This window comes from Eleutherodactylus coqui, chromosome 2, assembly GCF_035609145.1.
Source record: "Eleutherodactylus coqui strain aEleCoq1 chromosome 2, aEleCoq1.hap1, whole genome shotgun sequence".
Lineage (NCBI taxonomy): Eukaryota > Metazoa > Chordata > Amphibia > Anura > Eleutherodactylidae > Eleutherodactylus > Eleutherodactylus coqui.
The window spans coordinates 84,330,188-84,357,818 of NC_089838.1; the positions used below are offsets into that span (position 1 = coordinate 84,330,188).

General features: G+C 42.9%; 1 protein-coding gene across 1 annotated transcript in view; it reads left to right on the forward strand.

Annotated features, from left to right (window-relative positions):
• Nucleotides 1–26,845, forward strand: part of PDLIM7 (PDZ and LIM domain 7) — a 109,430-nt gene extending 82,585 nt beyond the window's left edge. Inside the window, exons 6-11 of the mRNA XM_066591158.1 lie at nt 10,381–10,418; nt 15,845–16,088; nt 17,891–18,071; nt 20,755–20,875; nt 21,011–21,126; nt 23,254–26,845. Of these exons, the coding sequence (XP_066447255.1) occupies nt 10,381–10,418; nt 15,845–16,088; nt 17,891–18,071; nt 20,755–20,875; nt 21,011–21,126; nt 23,254–23,340 (787 nt within the window). The 3' untranslated portion in view covers nt 23,341–26,845. The remainder of the gene's footprint in view (nt 1–10,380; nt 10,419–15,844; nt 16,089–17,890; nt 18,072–20,754; nt 20,876–21,010; nt 21,127–23,253) is intronic.
• The last annotated feature ends 786 nt before the right edge of the window (nt 26,846–27,631 follow it).

A 27,631-nucleotide genomic window follows, 5' to 3' on the forward strand; every position in this document is an offset into this window, starting at 1 on the left:
TAAGGATCAGCCCCTAATGAGCTTACATGGCAGTATACACAAAGTGTTACATTCAGACTGAACCTTCCAGGGCTTCCTGTTTGAGAAAAGTTGAAAAAAACTTTTATCTGCAAATGTCCAGTAATCCTTACCCTTGGCACCACAGAACTAGGCAGTTCAACAAAATATTTGCCACACTAGACCTATTCAATCAATAAAAAAAATCCTCGATTTCACACTGTAAGGACTCATTCACACAGGAGAGTCTCCTGCAACATTGTACGCATTACAGCCCATGCTGTCAGAGAGTCAACTGAGACCACATATGGGCTGCCATTGGTACTGCGCATGCTTGGGAGTCTGACGTCACGGACATGCGCAATGTTCACTACGTGCGGTAAAGATAGGGCTGGGAAAAGAGCTAGTGAAAACAAAACCACTAAAATCCCATTGAGATCAGTGGTTTTGTTTTGTCCCGTTATACGGCTGTGATTATAACGGTCGTATATAGGGAGAATAGTATGTTCGTCTGAATCTGCCCTTAGGGCTCTTCCACACTGGCGGGGCTAGAGGGCTTTCCCGAGTGCGGGGGCAAGGGGCGGGGCTAAAGGGGTTCTGCTAGTGATTTTTCTCTAACCAAGAGAGGATCCGCCCTCTCTAGCGACGCCCCCCACTCTCAGGAAAGCCCTCTAGCCCTGCCCCCTATCTCCAAATATGTGGAGATATGTAATAGATCCTCTGTAGCTCCGCCCACCCCCCTCTCTCCTCACTATGGGAGATTCCAAAGCTCTTTTGTGATGCTCTCCCATTGATTTCAATGGGGCAGGCGCTGCTGCAGCCGGCTCTATTGAAAACACGGGGCGATATTGCAGTTTTTTTAGCGCAACTTGGAGTGAGTGAAAACATCGCAAATGAGAATGGAACTATTGAAAATCATGTGTTTTCAGGTTTGCATTTTTTGTGAATGTGAAAAATTGCTGACATACAGCAGTAAAAAAATGGAAATATACATAGATGAACATTCATTTTTTGCAGACTCAGCAGGGATGAGTATTTATACTTTTGCATGAACTTGGCCAATACTGACATTTGCTATTGTGCCCAAGCGATCTTCGTTAGCACGTTTTCATTCCTTGTAGTTGAAAAACACAACCTGGCAATCCGCTTTTCTCTTCAATCTTGTTTGCCACTGTGATTACTGAGACCTACAATATCAGCGGACACCAGACCAACATCATCAAAGCATGCCATATCACTATATACCCACTGAGGAACCTATGTCCATGTATACAAAGGCTGCTCAATGAACAGAAGACCAAAAACAGTACAATATCCTACAAATATAATCCTTTGCTAATGTACCACAAAACCACTTAGGCTGCCTGTACGTGGCAGGGCGGGAGGAGCGGCATCTGCGCATATCTGTTAGTTTAATTTTTCATCTGTACTGCAGATGGTCCGAGCGCCTCACATTTTATTTTTAAACTCCTGCTTTTCCTGCGTCAACGCCTAGCCATGACGCGGAATCTGCGACCTTTCTGTAATGTGATTGCAAAAGGGCCGTGAATCGGGCGGCCTCTATTGACTTCAATGGAAGCCGTCAGTGCGGAATCTGCACTAAAATGGAGCATGCTACGATTTCCGCAAGTTTGCAGGAAGAATCACTTTTACATAGCATGCTGTGGGCACTGTTTACTGCAGATCCGAGTTGCAAATATCCGTCCGTGGGCAGGAGCCCTTAAAAAAAAAACATGAGTATTTTTTCTTTTCAGTGATGTGCGGATTGTGTGCCTCTCTTTTGTGGTTTGTTTGTAATGAAATCCCCAAATCTGCTTCTTCTTTTTAAATAACATACATTTGGATTTGGATTCCTTATTAATATGGGGGTATTATTTGTTTGTGGTATGTAGGACTCCATAGAATGGCTCAGGTTTGTCTGTGACACTCAGGGATTGCAGCAAGGTTACAAGTTATAGGGAAAAACTTACTGATTGTTGGGGATCTTACTGTTGAGAGATCTGCTGATCTCCAGAACGGGGGTGGGGTCATGTGCCCACCGTCTTCCTCATTGTGGGGTTACTGCACCCCCTGCAGTGAAGAGTAGACTGGAGCGCTGGTCACACCAGTGCACTGACACTCCTTCCAGTTTCAGTTGGACTGTGAAGTTACAAGAGTGTGTCGCTCGCGTATTTCCATCATTCCCATTTAAATGATTGGAGCACCAACCATTCATGCTCGGCCAGTGTTACATTCATTCTGACATCACTGCGGGGGGAGAATTGACCCCGTAGTGACAGAGGGGGACACAGGATCTTCGTTTTTGAGATCGTCAGGGGATCTCAGTGCTGAGACCCCAACCAATCAGTATATTAATCCCTATAGGCCATATTCTGTGGATAGGGGATAACCTGTGATCTTGGTACAACCCCTTTAAGTGTTTTTATTATGCTACATTAGAAAGGATTATATTTGTATGATGTTGGCACTTTCCACTTTTTTCTTTTAGGTATTGTGATTACTGAGAGATGGAGCTCTGTGTATGTCCTTTATAGTCAGAGTGGATAGCACACATTAGATGCCTGTGATGTGAGCTGGAACATTAGACGCAGGCACTGCAGTGTAATATAGGCAGATGCAAGGACTTGGCGGTTGGAATTTCGGCAAAGCGTTCTATATGCTGTGAAACAATGATGCAATTTCTGTAAATGTGTCCCATATCACGTACAAACAGCAGACAGACTGTGCTCTCGGTAAAACCAGTCATTGTACATTTGCATCGAGACTTTCACATGTTTAGTTACACATGTATTAGAATCGTTGCAATGAGAAAGCTCTTAACCCCGTCGGCTACCTGCGGGACTTGCAACAATCGGTCTACAAGACTTCAGTAACGTTATCTCCATGAATGTGACCATCTTCCAATTACATTTACCAGGCGGAGGGGTTAAGCTCCGACTCTTTGACGGTTCCAACAGTGACAAAGAATTCTCCTTTCTACGTTCGACCCAGGGCAGCTGGTACAGAGGGCCGTCTCCGAGCACAAGGCTTTGTGTTCAGCTTCTCCTGCTAGGAAGTAATCCCATGTCTGCCCCCGCACTCCTCCTGACCAAAAACCCAACAGATGTGGAACACATGTTGGCTGATTGGGATGCAGGCTGGTGGTCAATTAACCCCTACCTTTCTAGGAACAAAAGCTAGGTAAAAGAACCTGGTCTCTATCATTTCCACATGGCCACAAATCCACTATTTCAACAGTTTTAATATAGATAAATATAAATCTCGCCCAAATGCTCTAGTTTTTTGTGTTTTTGAACGATCACCTTTTGAAAATAATTTCTATCTATCCTCAATTTGGTTTTTGTGAATACCCAATGAATAAGTTATTTGACAGGCTCCTCTACATGTTATAGTGACTGACCTGTCATATGACCTCACATACTTTGCTAATCAACAGTGAATGTGATCAGTCCCCACTGACGCTCCGGGGCTTACACCAGATGCACAAACTATTTTGCTCTGATTGTACTACTATAATGGACCGAGATCAAACTTTGGATACTTTAAAGGAAATCTGTCACCTTATTTTTTGCCTTGCAACACAATATACTTTTACATGTGGGGCAGCTTGGGGAATGTAGTTGTACCTTTATGTTACTCCAATCTGGCTCTCAGATATTGCCTCAGATATGGTTTGCATGCCGTATGCTAATTAGCTAGGATTGTCCGATGGGCAGTCTACATCCACTAGCAGTTCTGTTTCTCTCCCCGCCTATTCAAAAACTAAAAAACACCTTGCTGAGTCACATCGCCAGCTCTGCCTGTTGGAGACATCATGCGTTCTGCCCAAAGTACTTGCACTGCATAGTGCAATTAGGCGCACAGTGATGTGACTTTCTCTCTATCCCTGGCTGGAATGACATCACACGTGTGATGCAAGCGCTTTGATAGTGGACCCCACGGTGTGTTCAGTGGGCAGAGCTGGAGATGTCACTCAGCAAAAAAGAGGGCGTTTTTTAGTTGAACAGGCAAGGAGAGAGCCTGGATCACTGGCGGAGATGGACCTCCCATCAAATGACACTCTTCCAGTGAAATCACCTACTGGACGATGTAATTGCCAGACACCCTCCAGCAGTAACAATCGGGTTCACAGAAAACTCCACTCACGGCCATTTTAACCAGATGAATTTCAGATTGCAGTACAGACAAAGAGAAGGGTCTCCTTTTCTCACTTCACCTCACCATTTCCAAATCATTCCATCCTTTTTTGCTGTACATATACTTACATTTTACATAGCATTCCAACATTTTTGGAATCAGGGTTGTATTTTACAGATCCTGAGTTAAAGGGGTTGTCCAGTTGCAAACTATTGATGTCCTATCTGCATTGACAGTAGATCAGTGGGGATTTGCTTCCCCGGAACCCCACGGATCAGCTGTTCTCAAGGCAGTGCGTTTGTGTATTGAGCTAATTTCTGCAGAAAGCAGACAGCTCTGTTCCCCCTGCAGTGGCTAGGCTTGGTATTACACATAAAGATCCCATTGAAGTGAATGAGCCCTTTGCATGTAATACTAACCATGGCCACTACAGTAAGAACGGAGCTATTTGCTTCCTGTAGAAATCGGCTCAATGTAGGAACACATTGACCAACTGAACAGCTAATTGGTAGGGATGCTGGGTGGTATACCCCTCCTTATCTGCTATTGATGGCCCATCCTGCCAGTTTACAACTGGACATCCCCTTTAATGCTTTGTTAAGGTGCATTTACACACAGATGATCGCTCAAAATTTGTCAGAAACTGACAGTTTTGAGCGATCATTTTGCATATGTACTAATGAGCTAGGAGCTCAGATAAGCTGTTAGGCCTGTATCTGTCAACACTCTTGTCGACCAGCCAGCTGACGTATAAAAGCAACTCTGAGCTGTACAAATGCAGCAAAGTGTAACCTGACTGTCATAACTTTCTGTGATAAGTCATCTTAAGCTATTCAAAAACTATTCTTCTCTTATCTTAATACAAGAAAAGCGTTTGTGAAGCGGTTGAGAGGGAAAAACAAGCTGTGGCACAGAAAGTTATAATGTGCTAAAGGTCAAGTTAAAATTTACTACATCTGTATATTAAGAAAGTTATCCTTTTGTTATGTAGAATAATTCTGTATATTAAAGGGGTTGTCCAAATTATGTAAACTGCATATAAAGGGGCCCCCATGGTGAAAAAGAACAAAGCAGCTCATATTCTCCTCTCCCCATGCCACCGGCTGGGGACAAGCAGGGAGAGGTGAATATGAGCCGCTTTGTTCTTTTTCATCATGGAGGACCCCTTTACATGCAGTTTACATGACTCTGACAACCCTTTTAAATCTGAAATAATACTCACAGGGTAACATATCCTTCCAAAAATTCTCAAGGTTATAAGACAGCCAATGTATACTATATATATATAACTGATCTCATGTAATCTCCTCACCACCAATTGTCCTCCAATTGTACAGATGTCACTAAAGAAAGCCCTTGCTACTACTGACATAGTATATAGACTAGGTCTCGAAGCGGTTCTGGCTTCAGCAAGGATCACAGCATTGTATGAATAGATCTCTAGCCCAGGAAGTAAAATCCATGTAATCTTTATTGTATATCATGTGTAAAAAGCATAACAGACCCCTGTCCCTAGAGATTACATGTTTCGAGCCTTCTGGCTCCCACTCATGCTCAAAATGTGTAGGTGATTTCTAGGGACAGGGATCTAAAATTTTTTTTTACATGATATACAATAAAAATTAAGTGGATTTCTACTTTCTGTGCTGGAGATTCATTTGTACAATGTATAAAAGACACCGGTAGAAGTTCTTCAATAGCCATTTTCATCTTTATAGGGGAAGACAAAACAGGCACGTTGGGCTCTTTTGACAACGTCCTTAGTCTATAGGTCAGAGGTATACTTTACGGCATCCTTTTTTTTGGCGGTGGACCACTGTTTAAATATCTCAATCTACTAAAATTCCCTAAATAGCAAAATGAAATCTGTATTGACACAGACCAGCCTAACAGAGGCCACAAGGGTACACTTCTGTCCTCCTTTGGAGAATCGAGGGCCTATGGAGGCCACAAGGGTAGACTTTTGTCCTTCTTCTTTAAGATTACGGGCCTATGGTTACATTTGGTGTGTCCGTTGGAAACTTTCCTATTTCTATCACCCAATGTGGTGTGAATATAAGCCAATTAATATAATTACGTACGCTGTATTTATTTATAATGGACATCGGAGATGTGGATACTCCAGTGGTTCAGATCTTACCTTTTTCCTATTTTGAACCAGAGCCATTTACTTTATTTCTGCTGCCCATGAAGCAATAAGGATGATTGTTTTGCTTATCCTATAGGCATTGCATATCATGCTGTAGGAAAGTGTTAGCTATACATTAACCACCTCCACATCGGGAGATAAGTGTCAGTGTGAATGACATGTCATTGAACAGCTCAGTGTGATACCAGGGAAATCACAGTTTTGGTTTTAAACATCCTTCAATGTGTGTCATCTGTTTTAGAGGAAGACACAGTTAATAATAATGAATAGAAGCTTTGTTAAGCAGATATGGTAGAATATTTGCCCCCTAAACTTTATGGAGAGTAGACTGTTATCATTAAAGGGGTGTTTCTGCATCTGGAAATAAATCTTATTATAAGGGGAAAAGTTTATCTAATTTTCTAATATACTTTGTTCTTTTCAGTTCTTCACAGTTTTCAAAATCTCTGCTGGTAGGCATTGAATGCAAAGCTTCGTCGTTTACTCCCAGACAATGAAAATCTGTCCTGGTCATGTAGTGATCTAACAGACTCAGCTCTAGTATACAATACCTTTAAGTAATGTAGTCACTAAATAATAGTTAGATACCAACTCTATGCAGTAATAGTGATTGCAGTGCACTTACCTCCAGTGATCATAGGTGACATCTTGCCTGATTGGTATCATACATTTTCACTCTTCTTCTCTATATGGGACCAGTCCATCATGAAGTTTTTTTCCAGCTCTAGCTCGTCTCTGCACACTCTCCTCCATCTGCTGCCCACAATTGCCCACTCAGTTTCTCCCCATAGTGATAGTGCCCCCTATTAAGTAATAGTGTTACCCACACAGTAATCATTTCTTCATAATGCCCACCGTAAAAAATAATGCCCTCCTTTGTAGCCCCCTACATATCATTGCGTACTGGCTGCATGCCGCATACGTATATCTCGCATCCAGGTATACATATATTTGGTGCTGTTATCCATCTGCCGAAAAATTTTGGAGTCAACCAGACGCCTTGTATCTTTGAAGCATTCTAACTTTGCATACTTTTCTCCATACCTGCCTTAACCTTTTACACAGTAAAAGTAGTTTCCATCACGGTCAGTCTTGTTAGCTGGATAGAAAAGTGCCTTTTGTGGTGGGTGGTCCGCACTGCTCACTCAACCTGTGATGCTGGACTCGATTGACAGTACAATATCTCCTATTGAGAGTAAAGGTGGGGGCCGACCACTTGAAATATTGACAGTATTGAGAGCTGGACCTAAGAAGAACCTGTCCAGGTGGAGGAAGGTGAGTATGGGATAAAGTCTGCAGAACCATGCAGCCAACCCCATTGAATTTATCCAGTGACAGGTAGCCGGCTCAAGGTTGACTCAGCCTTCCATCCTTCCGAGGTCGGCAAAATGAGAACCCAGCTTGGGTGAGGGTTGGGTGGCGTTTAGTAAATAAAATGACCTGAAAGCGTTGCGGAATAAGTTGGCGCTATACAAATGACAAGATTTATTTATTTAAGTCCTCTTTAAACCAAGTTACAAAATACAACAGTTCTATGTTATAGAGGACCTATCAGTTCCTCTGTTTTAGTAAATACTTTTATTCTTTATAAAGCAATTCTAGACCAACTTTTCTTTAGGTTGTACCGTTCCTCTGTTGTTCTTCCCTGAAATGTCTGAATAAGCTGACAATAGGGTGTTACCAGTTGGGGGTGTTTCCCATGGCATTGTCCATTCATTCTGCCTGAATCAGACTATGTAGGGACACACCCCTGTGACAAGAGGAGTGGTAACGTATCCATAGGGTTCTAGGAGGAATAACAGAGGACAGGAGGACGCAGAGTTCTCAGTAAAGGTAATCCAGAATTGTTATTTTATGGGGAATATTCACTAAAACAGACAAGTCAGGAGAGGTGCCAAGTCCTCTTTAAGAGCTGCGAAGGTGGAGGTGAAAAAGTTATTAATAGTGTGCGCTGGCTGGTATGGAGATCGCACCTCCAGGCATCCGAGAACAATATCTGGTGTCTTTACTGAGCTGCTCATGAATAAATGGCAGTTTTACATCCCCGCTCTCTCTTAGCATTCTGCAGGAACATGCTGATCTCAGCACTGCGACATGCTCCAGCCCATATAAATCCAATGAAACTATAGTGCGGCAATCATGAGCCAGTGCCGAGAGGGCAGGTTATGCTGTCACTTGTATGCAGATTGTAATCGTCGCGTCATTCTTCTGTGCATGGATGCGAAGGCGAGAAAGCATTGTTATAGTGTGCATGCATCGAGCGATGCCTTTTATGTAATGACTGAGCTCCAGGACATGACACTTTCTAGTGCAATTCCTGTACATAGCGAGACTGGTGACAGATGTCTGCTCCGGCAGGGAGGAGGGGATCATGCTTTCCGAGTGGCTGGAAATCTGCAGCATTAGCCACTTAATTTCCAGTCCAGGCAAAAGTTGATGCTTTTTTTTTTTGTAAGCCTGGATTTGCCTATAGGATAAATGTATTATGATGAAAAAAGTGTAAATGTAGCAGTCCTTTTTATTGATCTCTGATGACGGGTCAGGGTCTAAAATGTTAGTATGAACCTTTCCATCTACTAATAGGAAACACTGGAAGGATTTTGTTTATGCTGATGCCCATTATGCTCCTTACCCATAAGCATTTGTAATTGGATGACGAAGGCATTGATTTATATATGCTGTAATGCAGATTAAAGCTAAAGCTGGTAAGAAGTGGTACAGACAGTAGCTGTCACTGAGCAGTAACGAGGGGCTAACTTATGTAGAACTTGACATTATTGTGAAAAGTTTTCATGGAATCCATATACTTGAGGTTACAATGGTGAGGCGCATTTTCAAGCATTAACCCCTTGAGTGGTGGGTTTCCTACCACCCTGTCGTGCCCACCAGGGCAGGTTTTTTAAAATGGTCTAATCATTGAATTTCAACTAATTTTGCAGTTGCGTCTCAAGAGCCATAACTTTTTCATTTTTCCATTGACATGGCCATATGAGGGCTTGTTTTTTGCGGGACAAGTTGTGATTTTTTAAACAGGGGGGAGGAAAAAAAGAAATGGGGAAAAAGGAAAAAAGGGGCCATGTCATTAAGGGGTTAAATAATGCATTAACTTCCTTCTCTGGGTCATTACGACGCATGGATACCACATGTGTGATTGTATTTTTGATTTTTTTTACAAAGTAAAGGGAGACAAGTGTTTTTATTATTTTTTTTATAATTTTTTAACTTTTTTTTTTTTCTTTTTTTTGTCCCTTTAGGGGACTTCCACAGGGACCCATCAGGACCCCTGATCACATTCCAGGGGTCCGATGGTGACAGCCCTTAACATGCTGCAGTGACAGCCCTTTACATGTTGCAGTCACATAGACTGCAGCATGTAAGGGGTTAACACAGCAGAGATCAGAGGTTTTCTCTGATCTCTGCTGTAAGAGCTGGTACCTATCTGTCCTCTGACAGCCAAGCATCAGCTCTCCCTGCCACAGAGACCATCGGCTTGCTTCTGACAAGCCGATGGTCTCTATGGCAACCTGTAAACAAAGCAGGAGATTGCCGACATATCGGCAATATCTTCTGCTGGTTTTTCAAAGCCCTTGCACTGCTCTGTGTGGGTCTGTGCAGGCAGAGCACAATGTCACAGCTTGTAGCATTGTGCTCTGTAGCTCCCATACTGATACATAGCCCGGAAATCTTCCGGGCTATGTTGCTATGAGCAGTGGAGCTCGTCCCGGAAATTTTCCGGGCGTGCCACTCAAGGGGTTAAATCATTTATGCTTCCCTTTTCTGATGTTGGATGATGTAGAATACTATAAATTCCCAATCATATGTGTATATGCCCCTGGCTCTCCACCATTCCCTAATCAAGTTGTGCTCTTGGTGGCTGTGAATGTTCTGTAGAAATGACTCAATCGTTATATCAACATGAATGAAGTAAGGAGTAAATAATCTCATAAGATCATCATGTCAGTCACTACTTCCCCAGACACTATGTAGTCAACTGTGGTTTATTTCAATTTGCAACACTTACAGTTTTTCTGTATTGCGTGACATGATGTTTGTTTTGTATTATATAACATTGTAACCCTGTTTTTCTTCTCTGGCAGGCAAGAGGGGAAGAATGTATCTGGTATCTCTGGCCAAGGTAAATGATAATGGAATTGACAGATGTGTAAGGTGTACAACAGAGGAATGTTATTTTCAGCACTGCCGTATTCATTTCATCACCAGTCTCCAAATCAAAGGGTTATTTTTTCATGTTGGGATAGTAAGCAGAGCCATACAAATCATTCATGTGCCCCATGCCTAGTTAAAGGGAACCAGTCATCACCTATGAGCTACTATGGCTCTCCAGAGGTATTGTTCTATCTTCCCATCTGCACACATTTCCCAGAGGAGCATGCATGGCCTTATAAATCTCCTCACACTTGCTAGGTCACAGGCCTCTCACCCAGCCAGCCAGCAACCTACTGCACACTGCTGAGGGGCAAAAACCCCAAAACAGTCTGTCTGTGCATGGGTATCTTTTCCTTCTGGAGAAGACTCTGGCTTTGGCTCATACTGACATTGACTTGCAGGAATGCTGCCTTCTGATAGGTGGCGCTGTAGAGGCATTGTTTCATATTCTTTTTTGCACCATAAACTACGTTATGGTGCCTATAGGCCAGGTCCGGAGGAGTCCAGGGATGTTTAATTCTTTGTAGTTATTGTGTAAGGTATATTGGATTCAATGGCGGAGATCTTCTTTAGACTGGTGTTTTCTTATGTCAGTCTTAACCCCTTGAGTGGCATGCCCGGAAATTTTCCGGGACAAGCTCCACCGCTCATAGCGACATAGCCCAGAAGATTTCCAGGCTTTGTATCACTATGGGAGCTGCAGAGCACAATGCCACAAGCTGTGACAGTGTGCTCTGCCTGCATAGACCCACAGAGAACAAAGCAAGGGCTTTGAAAAACCAGCAGAAGATATTGCCGATCTGCCGGCAATCTCCTGCTTTGTTTACAGGTTGCCATAGAGACCATCGGCTTGTCAGAAGCAAGCCGATGGTCTCTGTGGCAGGGAGAGCTTGGTGCTTGGCTGTGAGAGGACAGCTAGGTACTAGCTCTTACAGCAGAGATCAGAGAAAACCTCAGATCTCTGCTGTGTTAACCCTTTACATGCTGCAGTCTATGTGACTGCAGCATGTAAAGGGCTGTCACTGCAGCATGTAAAGGGCTGTCACCATCGGACCCCCGGAATGTGATCAGGGAGTCCTGATGGGTCCCTGTGGAAGTCCCCTAAAGGGACAAAAAAATAAAAAAATTTAAAAAAATTAAAAAAAAAAGTTAAAAAATTATTTAAAAAATTATAAAAACACTTGTCTCCCTTTACTTTGTAAAAAATCAAAAATACAATCACACATGTGGTATCCGTGCGTCGTAATGACCCAGAGAAGGAAGTTAATACATTATTTAACCCCCTTAATGACATGGCCCCTTTTTTTCTTTTTTCTCCATTTCTTTTTTTCCTCCCCCCTGTTTAAAAAAAATCACAACTTGTCCGGCAAAAACAAGCCCTCATATGGCCATGTCAATGGAAAAATGAAAAAGTTATGGCTCTTGAGACGCAACTGCAAAATTAGTTGAAATTCAATGATTAGACCATTTTAAAAAACCTGCCCTGGTGGGCACGACAGGGTGGTAGGAAACCCGCCACTCAAGGGGTTAAACCACAATACGTTAGAGCAGGGGTGTCAAACTCATTTTCACCGAGGGCCACATCGGGCTTATGGTGACCTTCAAAGGGCCGGTTGTGAGACAGTATAGTAAGGTCCTGTTCACACAAGCCTATTTGCGTAGATAATATCCAGTGAATAGAAAGCCATTGATTTCAATGAGTTCATTCACATGATGTATATTTTCACACAGCATGACCTATTTTGTTGTGTACTACGCACCCCAATAGGCCGTAGAAAGTGAATGGGCTGCACAAATACGTCGTGAATGTGCAGGAGACCTCTGTATTCACTGCATATTTGCGCACCATCTCAGTGGGCCCATCATCGCTCTTTTTTGCGTGCCCAAATATGCAGGCATAAGCGATTTTCGATTGCGCTAATACGCAGTGTATTTGTGCGACCGAAATACGATTACGCCCATGTGAACAAGCCCTAATAATGACCCCTATAGTGGTCACAGTAGTAATAGTGACCCCCATAGTAGCCCCAGTAAAAATATTGACCCCCACAGTGGCCCCAGTAAAACTATTGACACCCACAGTGGCCCCATTAGTAACAGCGAGCCTCCAGTGGCCCCAGTAGTAACAGCGAGCCCTACAGTGGCCCCAGTAGTAACAGCGAGCCCCACAGTCGCCCCAGTAGTAACAGGGTATCTCACAGTGGCTCCAGCAGTAACAGGATATCCCACAGTGGCCCCAGTAGTAATATTGACCCCCACAGTAATATATACCCCCTCACTAGTAATAACCCCTTAACAACATCATCCCCAGCAGTAATATCACCCCACCCAGCAGCAGTAATATCAACCCCCCAGCAGTAATATCAACCCCCCCCCCAGCAGCAGTAATATTAACCCCCCCCCCAGCAGCAGTAATATTACCTCCCCCCCAGCAGCAGTAATATTACCTCCCCCCCAGCAGCAGTAATATTACCTCCCCCCAGCAGCAGTGATATTAACCCCCCCCCAGCAGCAGTAATATTAACCCCCCCCAGCAGCAGTAATATTACCTCCCCCCCAGCAGCAGTAATATTACCTCCCCCCCAGCAGCAGTGATATTAACCCCCCCCCAGCAGCAGTAATATTAACCCCCCCCCCAGCAGCAGTAATATTACCCCCTCCAGCACCAATATTAACCCCCCCGCAGCAGTAATATTAACCCTCCCCCAACCCTTATACTTACCTCCTCCCTGCAGTCAGCGCCGCTCTCCTTCTGCTCACGCTGAGCCCGGCTACACACTGACGTCAGTGTGTGTGCCCGGCATGCTTCCTCCCTGAGTCCTCTCCTGCGGAACTGAAGAGCAGGGGACTCAGGGGAGGAGGATCCGTCTGCACACTGACGTCAGTGTGTGCCGGGAACAGCGGTAATCGCTTCAGTGGTGAGCGGCGTCGGCATGCCGAGGGCCACATAACATGAGGCAGCACATGTGCGTTAGAGTAAGATGCTCTAAATTTATCAAGCGGTCCAGGACTCTATATAAATGGCCTCCATGCACTTTTCCTGCGTCTTTTGTGTAAAACAGCAAAAAGTTTAAAATTACTGTACAAATGTGGTGTGCAACATTATATGTGACTTTTCAATGTCTATGGGCTCTTTCACGTGTCATTTTAACGCTCAGATAGTTGCGCTAAAACAGTGCGGCTATCCCAGCTTTAAATCGGGTGAATGAATAGCAGCCACAAGCACTTCGCGGCTGCTATTAGTGAGTATGCCCCTCTTCAACCCCCCCGGCACCCTCCCTTTGCCAGACGGCTCCCTGGCTCCCATAGTAGTCTATGGGAGCCACCGATGCTGTGCCATCAAAAGATAGGACACGACCTTTGTTTTGATGGAGACAAATCTTTTCGGCGCATCAAAAAATTGTTCATCTGAAAGAACCCCTAGGAAACTATGGCTTCTTTTAGATGTGATTTTCTGACACACCAACTCAACGTCAAAACGACGCTCGTGCGAAAGAGCCCTAATACAGTAATACATTTACCCCATTGTTTCTCGCATGATATATTTGCCGATACAATGGAGATATTTATTGACCTACCAGTAGTTTCCCAATTAGGATGTCTATTCTATTTTACATCTGTAATAACATATTTTAGAATTCTCCTTGTTCCCATGGGACATGATGCACTGTAGAAGTGGTAGCATGCTTGAGAAGCCTTCTAGAAACTAGTCTGTCCACGTGATAGAGCATTCACCAGCTAGGAATATCATGTAGCCAAAACAAGCACCCAAAGCATAGAATATTCCGCTCCTCTAGCGCACACACTGACCCTGATATCTCACATCCACAATTTACCTACAGCTGAGATGGCTTTGTTCTAACATTTGTATTTTCCAAATCGCTGCCCTTTAATCAGGACAATTGTAATGAGTGATTACTGCTATTTCTGCAAAATACCCGTTAATTATTTTGTCTACATCCTCTACATGTGTTCATTCCATTCTGTCTGCGGCAGATACTCCCACATGTGATATTTACACTTTATAGACATTTCTCTTCACTGCAGAGTGATTCCATGGTTGGTAAATTTCCAGTTTTGACTATTATCTATGGAATATTTGTGCAGATACCCTTGACCATATACTCCACGGCCATAATACATGAATGGATGTGTGTGAAGGCTTCCTTTCACAATTTTGTTTTTGCCTTACCTACCCACAACTAGATCTCAATTGCTTTTACAATAGCGCACCCCAATGTCTACTGCTAGGGGAATTCAAACAGGATAAATCACAATAATGATTGACTTGTAATATGAGAGCAATGCCATATTCCCCTGCAATAGGCTGCTAGTACAATGCAGTCTTTCTCCCCTGCCAAACACAGTCAGAGGAACGTTGATTGACTGCAATCGACATATTGATATTGATTGAATTGACAAGTCCACGTGCCGGCCTGCATTTTGCAGAGGAGAAATGTTGATGTAATAGCACCCTTAGGGCTCATTCACACAGGCCTTTTTGCGTTCGGTATTAATTGTGCATTTTTTACGCATGTAATATAGAGCGCTTAAGCCCTATTGATTTGCACTGGGGTATTCAGACATGCATTTTTTATGCTCATAAAAAAAGTTGCAGCATGTCGTTTTTTTAGTCCATATTATAGACCAAAATTGCCCATTAAAGAGAATGGAATTGTGCAAATACGCGTGTTGTGTTACATGCATATTCACTGTGTATTTACACACGAAGGTAGGAGAAATTGCAGTTTTGTTTTTTCTTGCATACTTGAAACATGCAATGAATATGCACGCACAAAAATGCAAGACGCAGGGGATACACACTGTTTCGGTCCGTGAAAATGCTGCATATTTCATGAACCAAAGCTGTATATGCCCGGTGAATGAGCCCTTATAGTTTAAAGGGGATTTCAAGCCATTATTACCAAGAATTAAGCTCAGTAATACAGACATTTCAGGTGACTTTTGGAATAAGCTGCCATGGGTGTGTAGATGAGGAATAACCCTCTTTCAGGTCATTCTATGACTTGTGTGACTTGTAGCCGGTATCTTTTTCTATTTCCCCCTCTGCAGGGTTTACATCTGATTCCCAGTTCTCTCAGGACTGGTGGGAGGAGCCTGGCTGCTGTGCTGTGTTCTATAAACTGTGCCGAGAACGGCAAAGTCTGCTTTGTAACTGTCTGAAACACACACAGACTTAAAATCATCATGTCGGAAAGTGTATAGCGTATCTAAAAAGGAAATGGCAGCGTGTTATCACTGGATAACATAAAAACATAAGTTGTTTGAAATGTTAATTACCATTTAATAAATGCAGAAAGGAGACCAAATGTGTGGAAGAGTTGCAGCTCTCTATAGAGCTTACAGCCCAAATAAATGGTTATTCTTTTTCAGATTTCACTGATTTCCCGCCCCCTCCACCACCGCCTTCAGGACCTGCAGTTCGCCCCCCTTGGACCACGGATCCTACGTTTGCTGAGCGTTATGCACCTGATAAAACTACCACTGTCATGACTAAACATAGTCAGCCAGCAACCCCCACCCCTGCCCAAAACCGTAACTCCATCCTGCAGGCGGCTCAACCCACCTCCACTGGTGACAAGACTCCTATCTGTTCCCAGTGCAATAAGGTTATCCGGTAAGTGCTTTCTCCCTAGAGTATGTTGTATCCTATATGTTTGTCCCATTGCCATTAGTGCCATAATCAGGCACTGGAAGGGTGGATTCACTTCTGCGCCAGAACCTGCAGCCGGGGTGCCATCACAGATGCGGCTGACAATACTGGAAGAAAAAGTGCTGTATGCAGCACTTTTTCTTCCGTCAAAAGCCGGGTATCTGGGTGGAAAGCAGATGGACCCCATTATATCAACCGGGTCCGCCCGGCGCTGTTCTGTTCTGTCCAGAGCAGGAAAGCGTAATTCCCAGCGCAGATGTTGAAACCTAAACATTGTGATAATTAAAATTGCATATTTTCACTTGGGGTTTTATTACAAACCATTTTTGTTGCTTTTTATCTGACTATCCATATAAGAAATCCTTAAAATCCTGCAGTTCTCACACTGGCCACTAGAGCAGATACACTAAGCTGTTTCCTTTTTACTGCAGATCACTTATCAGCATTGCTATACAGGCTTGGATAGGGTCAGCAGATGGAAGGAATTTAATTACATTTTTATTGAAATGCTGGAGGTGTAGTTGATGGGGGTTTCCAGAACTTTAGTATTGATCACCTATTTTTGGGATAGGTCATCAATAGATGATCGGTGGGGCCCTGCCACTTGGAATTAGCTGTTCGCTGGGCCCGCTGTCATTGCGGACAAAGTCAGAAGCACGCAGCTCTGTTCATAGTGCAGCTGCCAGTTGGTATCGCAGGTGCAGATACCATTGAGGTCAACAGGAGCTGCGCCTGTAATATCAACCTGTGTCTCTGCTATATGGTCAGCGCTTTCTACTTCTTGCGCTGACCACAGTAACCCCGTGAATCAGCTGATCAGTGGGGATCCGAGCAGTAGGCCTCCGACGATCCTTAATGGATGACCTATCGATCATTGATAGAGAAAATAAAAATGTCCCAGAATACCCAATTAAAGCAAAATAGTAACACTGTTACCTATACACATCAATAAGGCTATCTCTCTCTATGTGTGTGTGTGTGTATATATATATATATATATATATATATATATATATATATACACACTACTGTGTAAAAGCTTCAGGTAGGCGTGCAAAATGCTGCAAAGTGAGAATACTTAAAAAAATAGAAGTGTTATTAATACAGAGTGAATGAATAAAAGAGAAATCTAAATCAAATCAATGTTTGTTGTGACCATCTTTTACCTTCAGAGCAGCATCAATTCTTCTAGGTACACTTGCACACAGTTTTTGAAGGAACTCGGCAGGGAGGTTGACATCTTGGAGAACTAACCACAGATCTGTGTATGTAGTCAAATCCATCTGTTTTTTCATGTAATCCCAGACGATGATGTTGGGATCAGGGCTCTGTGGGGCCATATCATCACTTCCAGGACTCCTTGTTCTTCTTTACACTGAAGATAGTTAATGACATTGCCTGTATGTTTGGGATCGTCGTCCTGCAGAAGAATAAATTTGGAGCCAATCAGTCGCCTCCTAGATTTAAAAATTTTTTTTTTACTTTGCAGCAATTTTTCCACACCTGCTTAAAACTTTTACACAGTACTGTGTGTCAATTAACTTCCATTCTATGCCACTGGCATAAATCACACACACCCTGCTGAACTTTGTATACAGAAATATAGGTAATGGCCACTGCAGAGAAATGTATTGTATTCTTTTAATTAAACACAAGTAAAGCTCTAATTCCATTCTGCAGACTAATGAATGAAACGTAGAATGAAATACTTGAGCTATTCCCTTTTACTGAAGTAATTAGTGTGTTGTTGTGAACTGTCTTTACAGAGGGCGATATCTGTTGGCATTGGGACGTTACTACCACCCTGAGGAATTCACTTGTTCCCAATGTCACAAAGTACTTGAGGAAGGAGGATTTTTTGAGGAGAAGGGATCTATATTCTGCCCACGCTGCTATGATGTCAGGTTTGCTCCCAACTGTGCCAAGTGTAAAAAGAAGATCACAGGGGTGAGCACAGTGAATAATTGATTTTAAACCATCATAAAACATGATCTGATGCTATGTTTCTAGAAGAAGAGGAGCCATGATGTTGGCAGGAGCTCAGGGCACTTTGTCATGGCGCAGAGAATCCAGGAATGTTGGAAATGTCTACAATAACCACAAGTCATGTGTGATTTTTCTTCCTCATAAATAATTTAAATGACAGACAATTAGCATGGAAAGCCATGGATCCATGGAATAGCTAAGCCATTAGGGTGGAGCACCATAGGCACACTGTGTTCTGCCTGTATTATGGAGATGTACGTCCAGGGAAGAATACAGAAATCCTCTGTATGTCTCAGTAGCAAGTTGGGCTCCATGGACTTCTATGGGTGCTGTATCCCAATTGGGTAACTTGGATGTAGTATGGAGCCACAATACAGTACTGTACAACACCCCTCATGCAAAGATGATCATTAGAGATGAGCGAGCATACTCGCTAAGGGCAATTGCTCGAGCGAGCTTTGCCCTTAGCGAGTACCTGCCCGCTTGAGAGAAAAGGTTCAGCTTCTGGCGCGGGTGACAGCAGTGAGCAGGGGGAGCGGGGTGGGAGAGAGGGAGAGAGAGAGATCTCCCCTCCGTTCCTTCCCACTCTCCCCCGCCGCTCCCCGCCCGCCGCCAGCAGCCGAACCTTTTCTCTCGAGCGGGCAGGTACTCGTTAAGGGCAATGCTCGATCAAGCGATTGCCCTTAGCGAGTATGCTCGCTCATCACTAATGGTCAGCCATGGTTCTTATTTATTAATGTGTTATTCTAGGAAAATGTGTTTTGATGATAAGATGATAACAACAGAGCATGCATAATTAAGAAGGGATTATTATCAGTAAAGCACAAAAACACATACATCCAGCTTCATAGTAACATTAGAAGTAACGTCACCGCTATAACTTGTGTTATCTACCTGTCGCCTTCCAGAAAGGTTAACACTGTTCTTGTTTCTAATGTGTCGTACGGGGAATAAGTGGAACTGCCTTCCATAAATGTCAGTGTCTGTATGAGCGCTGGTTACATCGTGCTGCAGATAACAAGAATCTAATGAGGTGGAATCAAGGAAGATTGACAAATGTTAATGATAACTTTTGAATGTTCTACTACATCTAGGCCGGGCTCACACGAGCGTAGGATTACCATGTATTACACCTGCGCAGTAATTCGCAGGCAATCAAATACATTGCCATGTGCAGTTTGCGTGTAGGAATTATGTTACACGCAAGCGCAAAAATGAACACAATCACATTCAACCAGTCAGTGAAGCTTATTGCTTATTTTTTATTTTGCACCATCTCCCTCCTTTGCCCAATTTTGTCTGATCTCAGAAACTTCTTTAATGATGGCTACTTGCATATATATAACTTAAAATACGGGCCTACGCCGTCTTACACATACACCACCCTTTTGCTCTGCTGGCAGAGACCACGTATGGGCTGAGTATGCACTGCGCATGTCCGTGAATCTGACGTCATGGACATCCGCAGTGTGATTTTTAATTTTTTTCAAATCTCCCACTCTGAACAGAGCGGGGAGGCATATTGAAACGCTGCCCTCTCGCAATACAGCCAAGCACCCTGTACTATGTTATTTCTATAACGGCCATAGAAGTGAATGAGAATTATGTCAACAGAGCAGCCCTTCAAGCCATAACCCCTTAAGGCCCTTTTACATGCAACGATTATCCTGCAGGATTGAGACGCTCACCCCTAGGTCTCCAGACACAAACATGGCGGTCGTTAGTTGCCAAACTAAATCTGGATTAATTCCTGAAGACAACCCTGTACCACTCTGTAGTAATCCAATTTCAGCATTCCCGACACTATTGCAAATGGAGGCAAGGCTGGATGGGTACATGTTAATGGGCATGAGACCAAATATCTTTCAGCCAAGCGTCTGGAAATGATTCGGACAGACACAGCGGCTTGTAACAATGTTGTCACTTGTATCTGGATGGCGGACAACGAAACAGTTGAAGCTGACCGTTATTGTCAGACAATCAGATGGTCCTTTCTACTGGTGGTCTGTCGAAGGTGCTCTAAGCCCAGTTGCCTTTTATGCATGCCCTCACAAATCCAACACCTCCGGTCAAAACTTCCAAGGTGGTGGACAATGCTTCTCACACTCCAATAATGCACCCCTCTCAAACTCTGGTAACTGGATGAAGTGGTCACTACACATAAGAAGCTTCAGAGCCTTTCATAGGCCAAGGGTTGAACCACTTTTAGAACCTCAGGTGGCAAGACTGTTCATCTAATCACGCCACAACTAATCATTTGCATATCTGCCTGAGATGTAACTGCATGCCGGGTTTTGCAGCAAAACGACAACTTTTTCTAGGGGCTTCAATGTTTTTTCATAAAAAGTGCAAAAGACATGTCAGGTAATTTAGCGATATGCAAACACAGCATGTATGTGCGGCCTAAGAGGGCTAGCTGTTGGAATTGTCCTTTATGATTGCAGACTTCCTTTTTCTTACAATATTTGCAGTGCTATCTCCCTGTTTATGTCTGACAAGGAAGCTTCTGCTTGTTAGCTGCGGCTTTCTTTGATTTCACTGATAAGTTCCAGTGACATTTACTTTCCCAATGCGTGCTAGTGTATTTCATTATCTCATTGATTGGTCATATCTTGCGCTGACTTCCCAATTCTTCCATTTTCAGGAGATTATGCACGCTCTGAAGATGACTTGGCACGTTCAGTGTTTCACTTGTGCTTTTTGTAAGACCCCTATTCGCAATCGTGCCTTTTACATGGAGGAAGGACAGCCATATTGTGAAAGAGGTAAGATGATGCCATCGGAGACCATCCTCTGTTTGCGCACTGACGGGATAATAAGACCGCCACAGAAGCTTTATTCTTGTATGTTCCTTCTAAAAAATGTTTCAACAACAATAACAGGTGTTTTTTGCTGCGTAGATTATGAGAAGATGTTTGGTACTAAGTGCCGAGGCTGCGATTTTAAGATTGATGCCGGTGACCGTTTCTTGGAAGCACTAGGGTTCAGCTGGCATGACACCTGCTTCGTCTGTGCAGTAAGTTCTCCTTCATGCTAACTTTATTATGCTGTTTTGAATGAAGAAGGTGAGATAATGATACTAGACGCTGATACTGTTGCCAGGACCTGCTGACAATGTAGAGTCTAATAAGGGCTGTCAGAACCAGACGAAAGTTGGCAGTTACGTCGGACAAGTTGGATTTTTCGACTTGTTTACTGCAAGATTGTCTACTATCAAACCCTAATCTATTGACGTGTACATGACGTAGACATCACCAAATATATACCTCAGTACTTGTAGAGTTACATCACATGAATAAAGGGAAATACTCAACTGATTCTCACTGTATGATCTAAAGGCCAGGCTTCACACCCCGAACCAGCCACCTTTTACTAGATGGGGCTCATGTGCCTAAGAGAATAGTAATACAGACAGGCAAGTTCATGTTATAATTACGCTTGTATCTACATAGCCCCGGGTGTCTTCCCACATTGGTCATACAGAACAGTAATGACTTCCACACTTTCTTGCAGGCTTTAAAGCCGTATTACATCTTAGACATTATGGCACTGTATACAGGCTGCTTGAAGTTTTATGGAAACAGCTGAGTGAACTTTTCTACATTGTTTCTGTAACTCATTTAGGTCAATTGGAGTTAAGGAAACCACATAGCAAAGTGAGCTATGCTGCGTCTGCATCCAACGATTATCGCCCAAAATCCTTCCAAATGAGCGAAAGTGAGCAACAATCGTTACACATAAATGCGTGGCCATCGTGCACTATTCGTTCACGTGTCGCTTATCTCTTAAATTTCAGCCTGCATAAAAATAGTTGTTAGGTAGTTCTCTTTTTGTTTCATTTAAATGGAATTCATTTAGTTTTTGAAAAAACTGAAAGACTTGAGGGGAGGGGTGATAGTTTGCCTTGCAAAACACAATGACTACTTGTTTACTCATATCAGCAGAAGACAATGGCTTTTCGTCACACTAATTAAAAACCTGCAGGCCAGAGTCTTCCTCGCATAAACACACGCCTATCTGAGCAAAGAACATCTACTAATGTTTACTTTAGTTAATGGGGGAAATGGAGAGGGTTTCAGATGATTATTTGTAGGTTTAAATGCTCAGCATTTTATGCAAAAAAAGACGTTAATTCATTCAGTCATTCAAGCGATAATCATTGTGTGTAAAGGGGCATAAAGAGGTAAGGGCTCTAAGGGCTGCTCTGTTTACATAATTCTCATGCACTTCTATGGGAGTTACAGAAATAGCATAGTACAGGGTGCTTGGCTGATTCCACAAAACTTTGCCACCTCTTAGAGCCTGGATGCAGTAGTAATTGGGAGGAGAGTGGCGGGATGGCTTCGGGTGCCATGATGGGAATACCCCTTTAATGATTGCACAGTTGTAAAGAAGCCTATGAGCCTGTATTCATGCTCACTGTGTTTGCAGTGCTAGTATTATGTGGGATGATTAGTTCATAGTAGAATGCAGAAAGAAAACAATATAATGGGCCCAGCCCTAGCTTAATTAATTATGCTGCTAGTACTGTTCTGTAGTGTAATGTAACCACCAAGTCTGCACCCACATATTTCATTACGCCAAATTTAGAGATAATTGCTGTCTTTTCTCATGGTGGTATACGTTCGACACAGTGTTCTAAAGGTGTACGCCAAAGATACTGTTACAGGTTGTCTGTGTTTACAGAACATTTTGAGGGCCTGTTGTGCTGTTTTTAATTTCATGCTAATTTGCACAGATTTCCCTAATGCCATTAAAGAAGTTCCCAAGTGAAAAATAACTTCCTGGAGAAGGAGGCAATTATGTTAGACAAGATAAGAAATGTGATTTAGTGTTTTTTTTATTTGACAGCATATTGTGGCTGTTAGCAGTCTCTGCGTGGCACAGATAAGACCTTCACCATACAACTGCAGCACCCTGATCTCGTGGGCACTGCCACTGTCAGGCGCAGGACCCTGGCAGTAATACACCGCCATGGTCCTGCTCAAACGACAGAAATCAGAAAAACCCATCACCCTTATTACTGCTTATTAATGTGTACAGCAACAATTGTGTTCGATATCTAATATTTGTATCATTCTACAAAGAATTAGATAACTGTGATACGGTTCTACAAACTAATTCCTTTTCTCTTGCCATTTAGATATGTCAGATTAATCTGGAAGGCAAAACGTTTTACTCCAAGAAAGACAAACCTCTTTGCAAGACCCACGCCTTCTCCAACGTGTGATTCGTGGCCTACCTGCACGGCGGCGCCTTCACAATCCCACAGATATGCACACCTCATACACACTACAGCTGCCTGCATGCAGTAAAGATACAGAGGAGCCTTTAATCACTCACTATACACTATGTTGACAAAAGTTTTGGGACATATATAGAAGGTGATAAAATTCGATTTTATTGTCATTTTTCAATCTGGTGTTTGGTTGCCTTTGGTCTCAATGAGTGCAGTAACCCTACTAGGCATTCTTCTCACCAAATTCCAATAAATTTGCCTCCATTGCTTGAGGAGAGCTTCAGATAGTGATGCTGGGTATGAGGAGCGTGTTGGACGTGCACAAATATGGCTTTCTAGTTCGTCCCTAAGATGCTCAATGGGATTGTGGTTCGGACTTTGGGCTGGCCAAGGATGTTTGCAGATGTTGTGCTCCTCAAACCAAGACTCAACACTATGTGCTGTAAGCCATGGCACTTGGTCATGTTTGTAGAGACACGGAGCTGTACCAAAGTATTGCCACAGGGTAGGTGATGCCACATTGTCTGGAATGTCTTTGTATCCATTGGCGTCAAGGGTGACCTTCACTACAACCAAAGGCACTAGTCCTTCCCAGCAGAAACACCCCACACCATAACAGAACCTCCTCTAAAAGTGCGGCCATTCAATCGGACGATGGTGTTCTGTGATTCAGCTGCCCACAACACTTGCTTCCACTCATTTACAGACCAAGAACGACGCTCCAAGCACCATTGTTGGCACCTCTGTGCATTCACTGCTGTGATGTTGGGTTTGTATGTAGCCACTCATCCATGGTAATCCTTTGTATGCAGTTCACTATAGATGGTTCAGGTGCTAATGTATGATACAATGGCCTGTGAGTCCTCCTGAGCGAGTTATTTAGCAGACGATATGCCTGATGCCTTCACAGCTTCGTTGTCCACATTCTGTCACTTTACAAGGTCTTCACGAACGTGGTTGCACCGCACACACCAGATGGTTTCCATTCCGAATAACATTGCCAACAGTGGACTTCAGAAGGTCCAGAAGTGCTGCGATGTCCCGGGCTGATTGGCTGCTCAGTTGACATCCCACCACCGTACCCCATTGGAAGTCTGATGGTTTCTGTACTGGGATATACCTGTGTGATATTCTTCTTTATACCTAATGCTCACACATCAGATTTGCATATCCCCCTCACCTGACAGTACAGGGTTGGTGGGGGGTCCTAATACTTTTGTCAACATGGTGTATATAAATCAGCTATGTCTTCAGTACTACAACAAGTGAAGAAAATGCTGGAAAAAATATATAATCATTTGTTATCACAGTTCAACTTCCTACTAAAGTCTCACTGTTTTAGAACATTCGGTGCTAATTGGCTATCCAGTATGTGAGACATTGACCATACAAACTCATGTATGTCTGGTCTGATATATTTAGAATTGGCAGGGGTTTAACAAAGAATGAACATACTGAAAAATGACAAGTTTATTAAAAGGTGCTTTTTACCAGTGATAGGCTGGCATACCAGCGAACAACCGAGAATCCTCCAAGGAGTCTACAACAGCGCTCATGAACTTCAGCACAAAGAAACCCCATTTGAAGTTAACGTTGGAGCAGATCACTTGGCATTACAGTCGATCAGTTTTTTTTGCATGATACACCGCCTATTAGTCCTTAGTGATGATATGGGCTCCGTATGAGTTTGGACATGCACATATTCCTTTATAGCTACAGGCTGCGCCCTTAAGAATCATTTCCGCCTGTGTACACTGCTGGGATGCACTGATATATTGGACTTTACTTGCTCCAGGTGTGCATCCTATATGATTTACTCTGGGTTCTTTTCATAATTCAGTATTTTAAGAATGAAGTGTATAGTCCATGACTGGAGCTTAGACTCTCTCTGTAAAGTACAGCATCAAAGTCTGACAATGGAGACATGATTAAGGGGAAACATGGCCAAGAGTTGAAAAGTTTACAAGAGATATCAAGTTAGTTTACAAGTAGTAGGTAAATGATGTTGAAGGGGACATTGCAAAGGGGAAGTTTACATGGGACATAGTTTACAACTCTTTACCTTATTCTGTATAGATCTATAATATGATGTACATTATATATAAAGGATTCCTGTTACAGGTTTAGGATATCAGGCAGAGTCACAGCTAGAATAGATACAGATATTAAATATGAATAGGAATGAGCATTTTCTCAGACTCTACAACTGTGGTCCCCAACCAGTGGTTTGCGACCCCTTGTTGTGTGGTTTGCCTTGGTGGTCATAAGTTGTAGCCATATGCACTGACAATTGACATTATAGCAGATATATCCTAACCATCAAACAGTGCCAAAGTAGATGCCATAATTGTCTACGTATTACCTTCTCCCAATGTACGCTAGGTCTCCATGGTTGCTTTCGGTGTGACGTGTGGCCAAAGTTTGCACTACAGCCCTGCTACATTGCATTTGAATGCCAGTAAATGGGATCAACAGGCTTGGATTTCTTGCAGTTGTCGGGTTGTGGCAACTTGCTAGTCATGACTTGATCACATTGACTTACAGTACATGTGATGTAGCAGGGCCAGGGTACAATCTTTGGCCATGTGACAAGTGTTGCACTCAACAATGTCGGGTAGCCTTAGCATAAAAAATTCTCTCCATCTTTGAGTTGGACATGGCTCCCGACCATCACTCAGAGCTGAAAATGGCTCATAGGGTCTAAAAGGTTGGGGACCTCTGTTCTACAACTTCATTATGTAACACATACTGTAGAGACCTTCAGTCTCTCCTAACACACCCTGTTAGGTCAGATGCACCGTGCATAGGATTCAGCAATATTTTAAAACTGAAATGTATCACTGGCAAATTGGGTAGAATATTACAATTGCAAGTATGTCTTCTCTATGTCTTATAGTAACGTACATGCTCCTAGTTTTGCCTCATGCCCCTGGTTTTCTTATCTATCCTATATGCTGAATTGGATTATAGAGACCAGACTGATATGACCTAATATTGGACATCCTCATGTGAATGGCTAAACGTGCATAGGTTATCATAAGTGTTCTAAACAGCACTATGGGCAGCATATTGCTGCTCGTCAAGGGTTTCTTGCTTAATTATTAAGTCATGTGCTTTTAGTACAAGCTCTTATTGGTTAAAACTACATAAAGTTAGATATACTTTGACCTTTGTTTTATTTAAATAGACAATATTTGCTTAAGTGCCTTAGATTTTTAGGTTTTTTATCCTATTTTATCAGATTTGAAAGAAAAGAAACTTTATATCATTCCTCAGATAAGGAAGGGCAAGGTAGCAAATAATTCTCCACTGATGACTACCTAGCAGTGTACACTCCAGTCATTTGCCTGCCTGCTCCATGATATTGATGGAGGCGTTTATCCGACTGATGTACTATGAAGAATGTTGTTTTATCTTCAAGGTCTCACTATTTGTCACTTTGCTTTAATGTAACACACATTAATAAATGCTTCTCCGTTGATGAGCTATAACCTTACTGTTTGCTTTTATGTTTTTGATTTATTAGATGCTTGTGGTTCTGTAGCAGAAGTAGTTGTGCATTAGCAATGAGTACATTGGGGAGTTTATTAATGCTGGTGCCCAGCACAAGATGTATTTCAGTCTGTTTCCTATGCAGCATGCACCAGATTCATCAACACTTTGTAAGCCCTGGGAAGAATGTTTTTTAGCCACGGGACTTCTTCATACTCTATAAACTTAGCTCATAAACTATAGTTTATCACTGAATACACAGACAAACCAAATGATTCTTAAGGGAAGATATGTTACAATTTGTGCTTAGTCAGTAGGGATAGTTCTAAATGTCAAAAGCAATGGTAATTATCACGTTGACCTGAGCATAATGCACACTACACCCAGTATGAATTCAAAGAAAGGCTGAAGGGAAAGGATTGGGACAGGGGAACGTGCATACACGCTAAACACCGTAACTAAGTGAACTGCAATCGGGACTTGCAAGCAGACATCCAACAACGACTGACAAACACCAAAACACTCACCAAGTATACCAACAGGCATAAGCAGATGGAATAGCTAGCATACATACGAGGTATTGGTTCATATTTTGACCAAGATACTTAAGCTTACGAGCCCACTCTACTCATCTCATGGGTCTACTCTACTCTAACCAGACAAATCCAAAAGTCCTGCCTGCAGGTGGAGAAATCGTCCCAATAGGGCCGGCCCCACGCTGGAACCTAAGGCCCTGGCTCGCCCTAGATTAGTGATGGCGAACCGTATAGAGGCCGAGTGCCCAAACTGC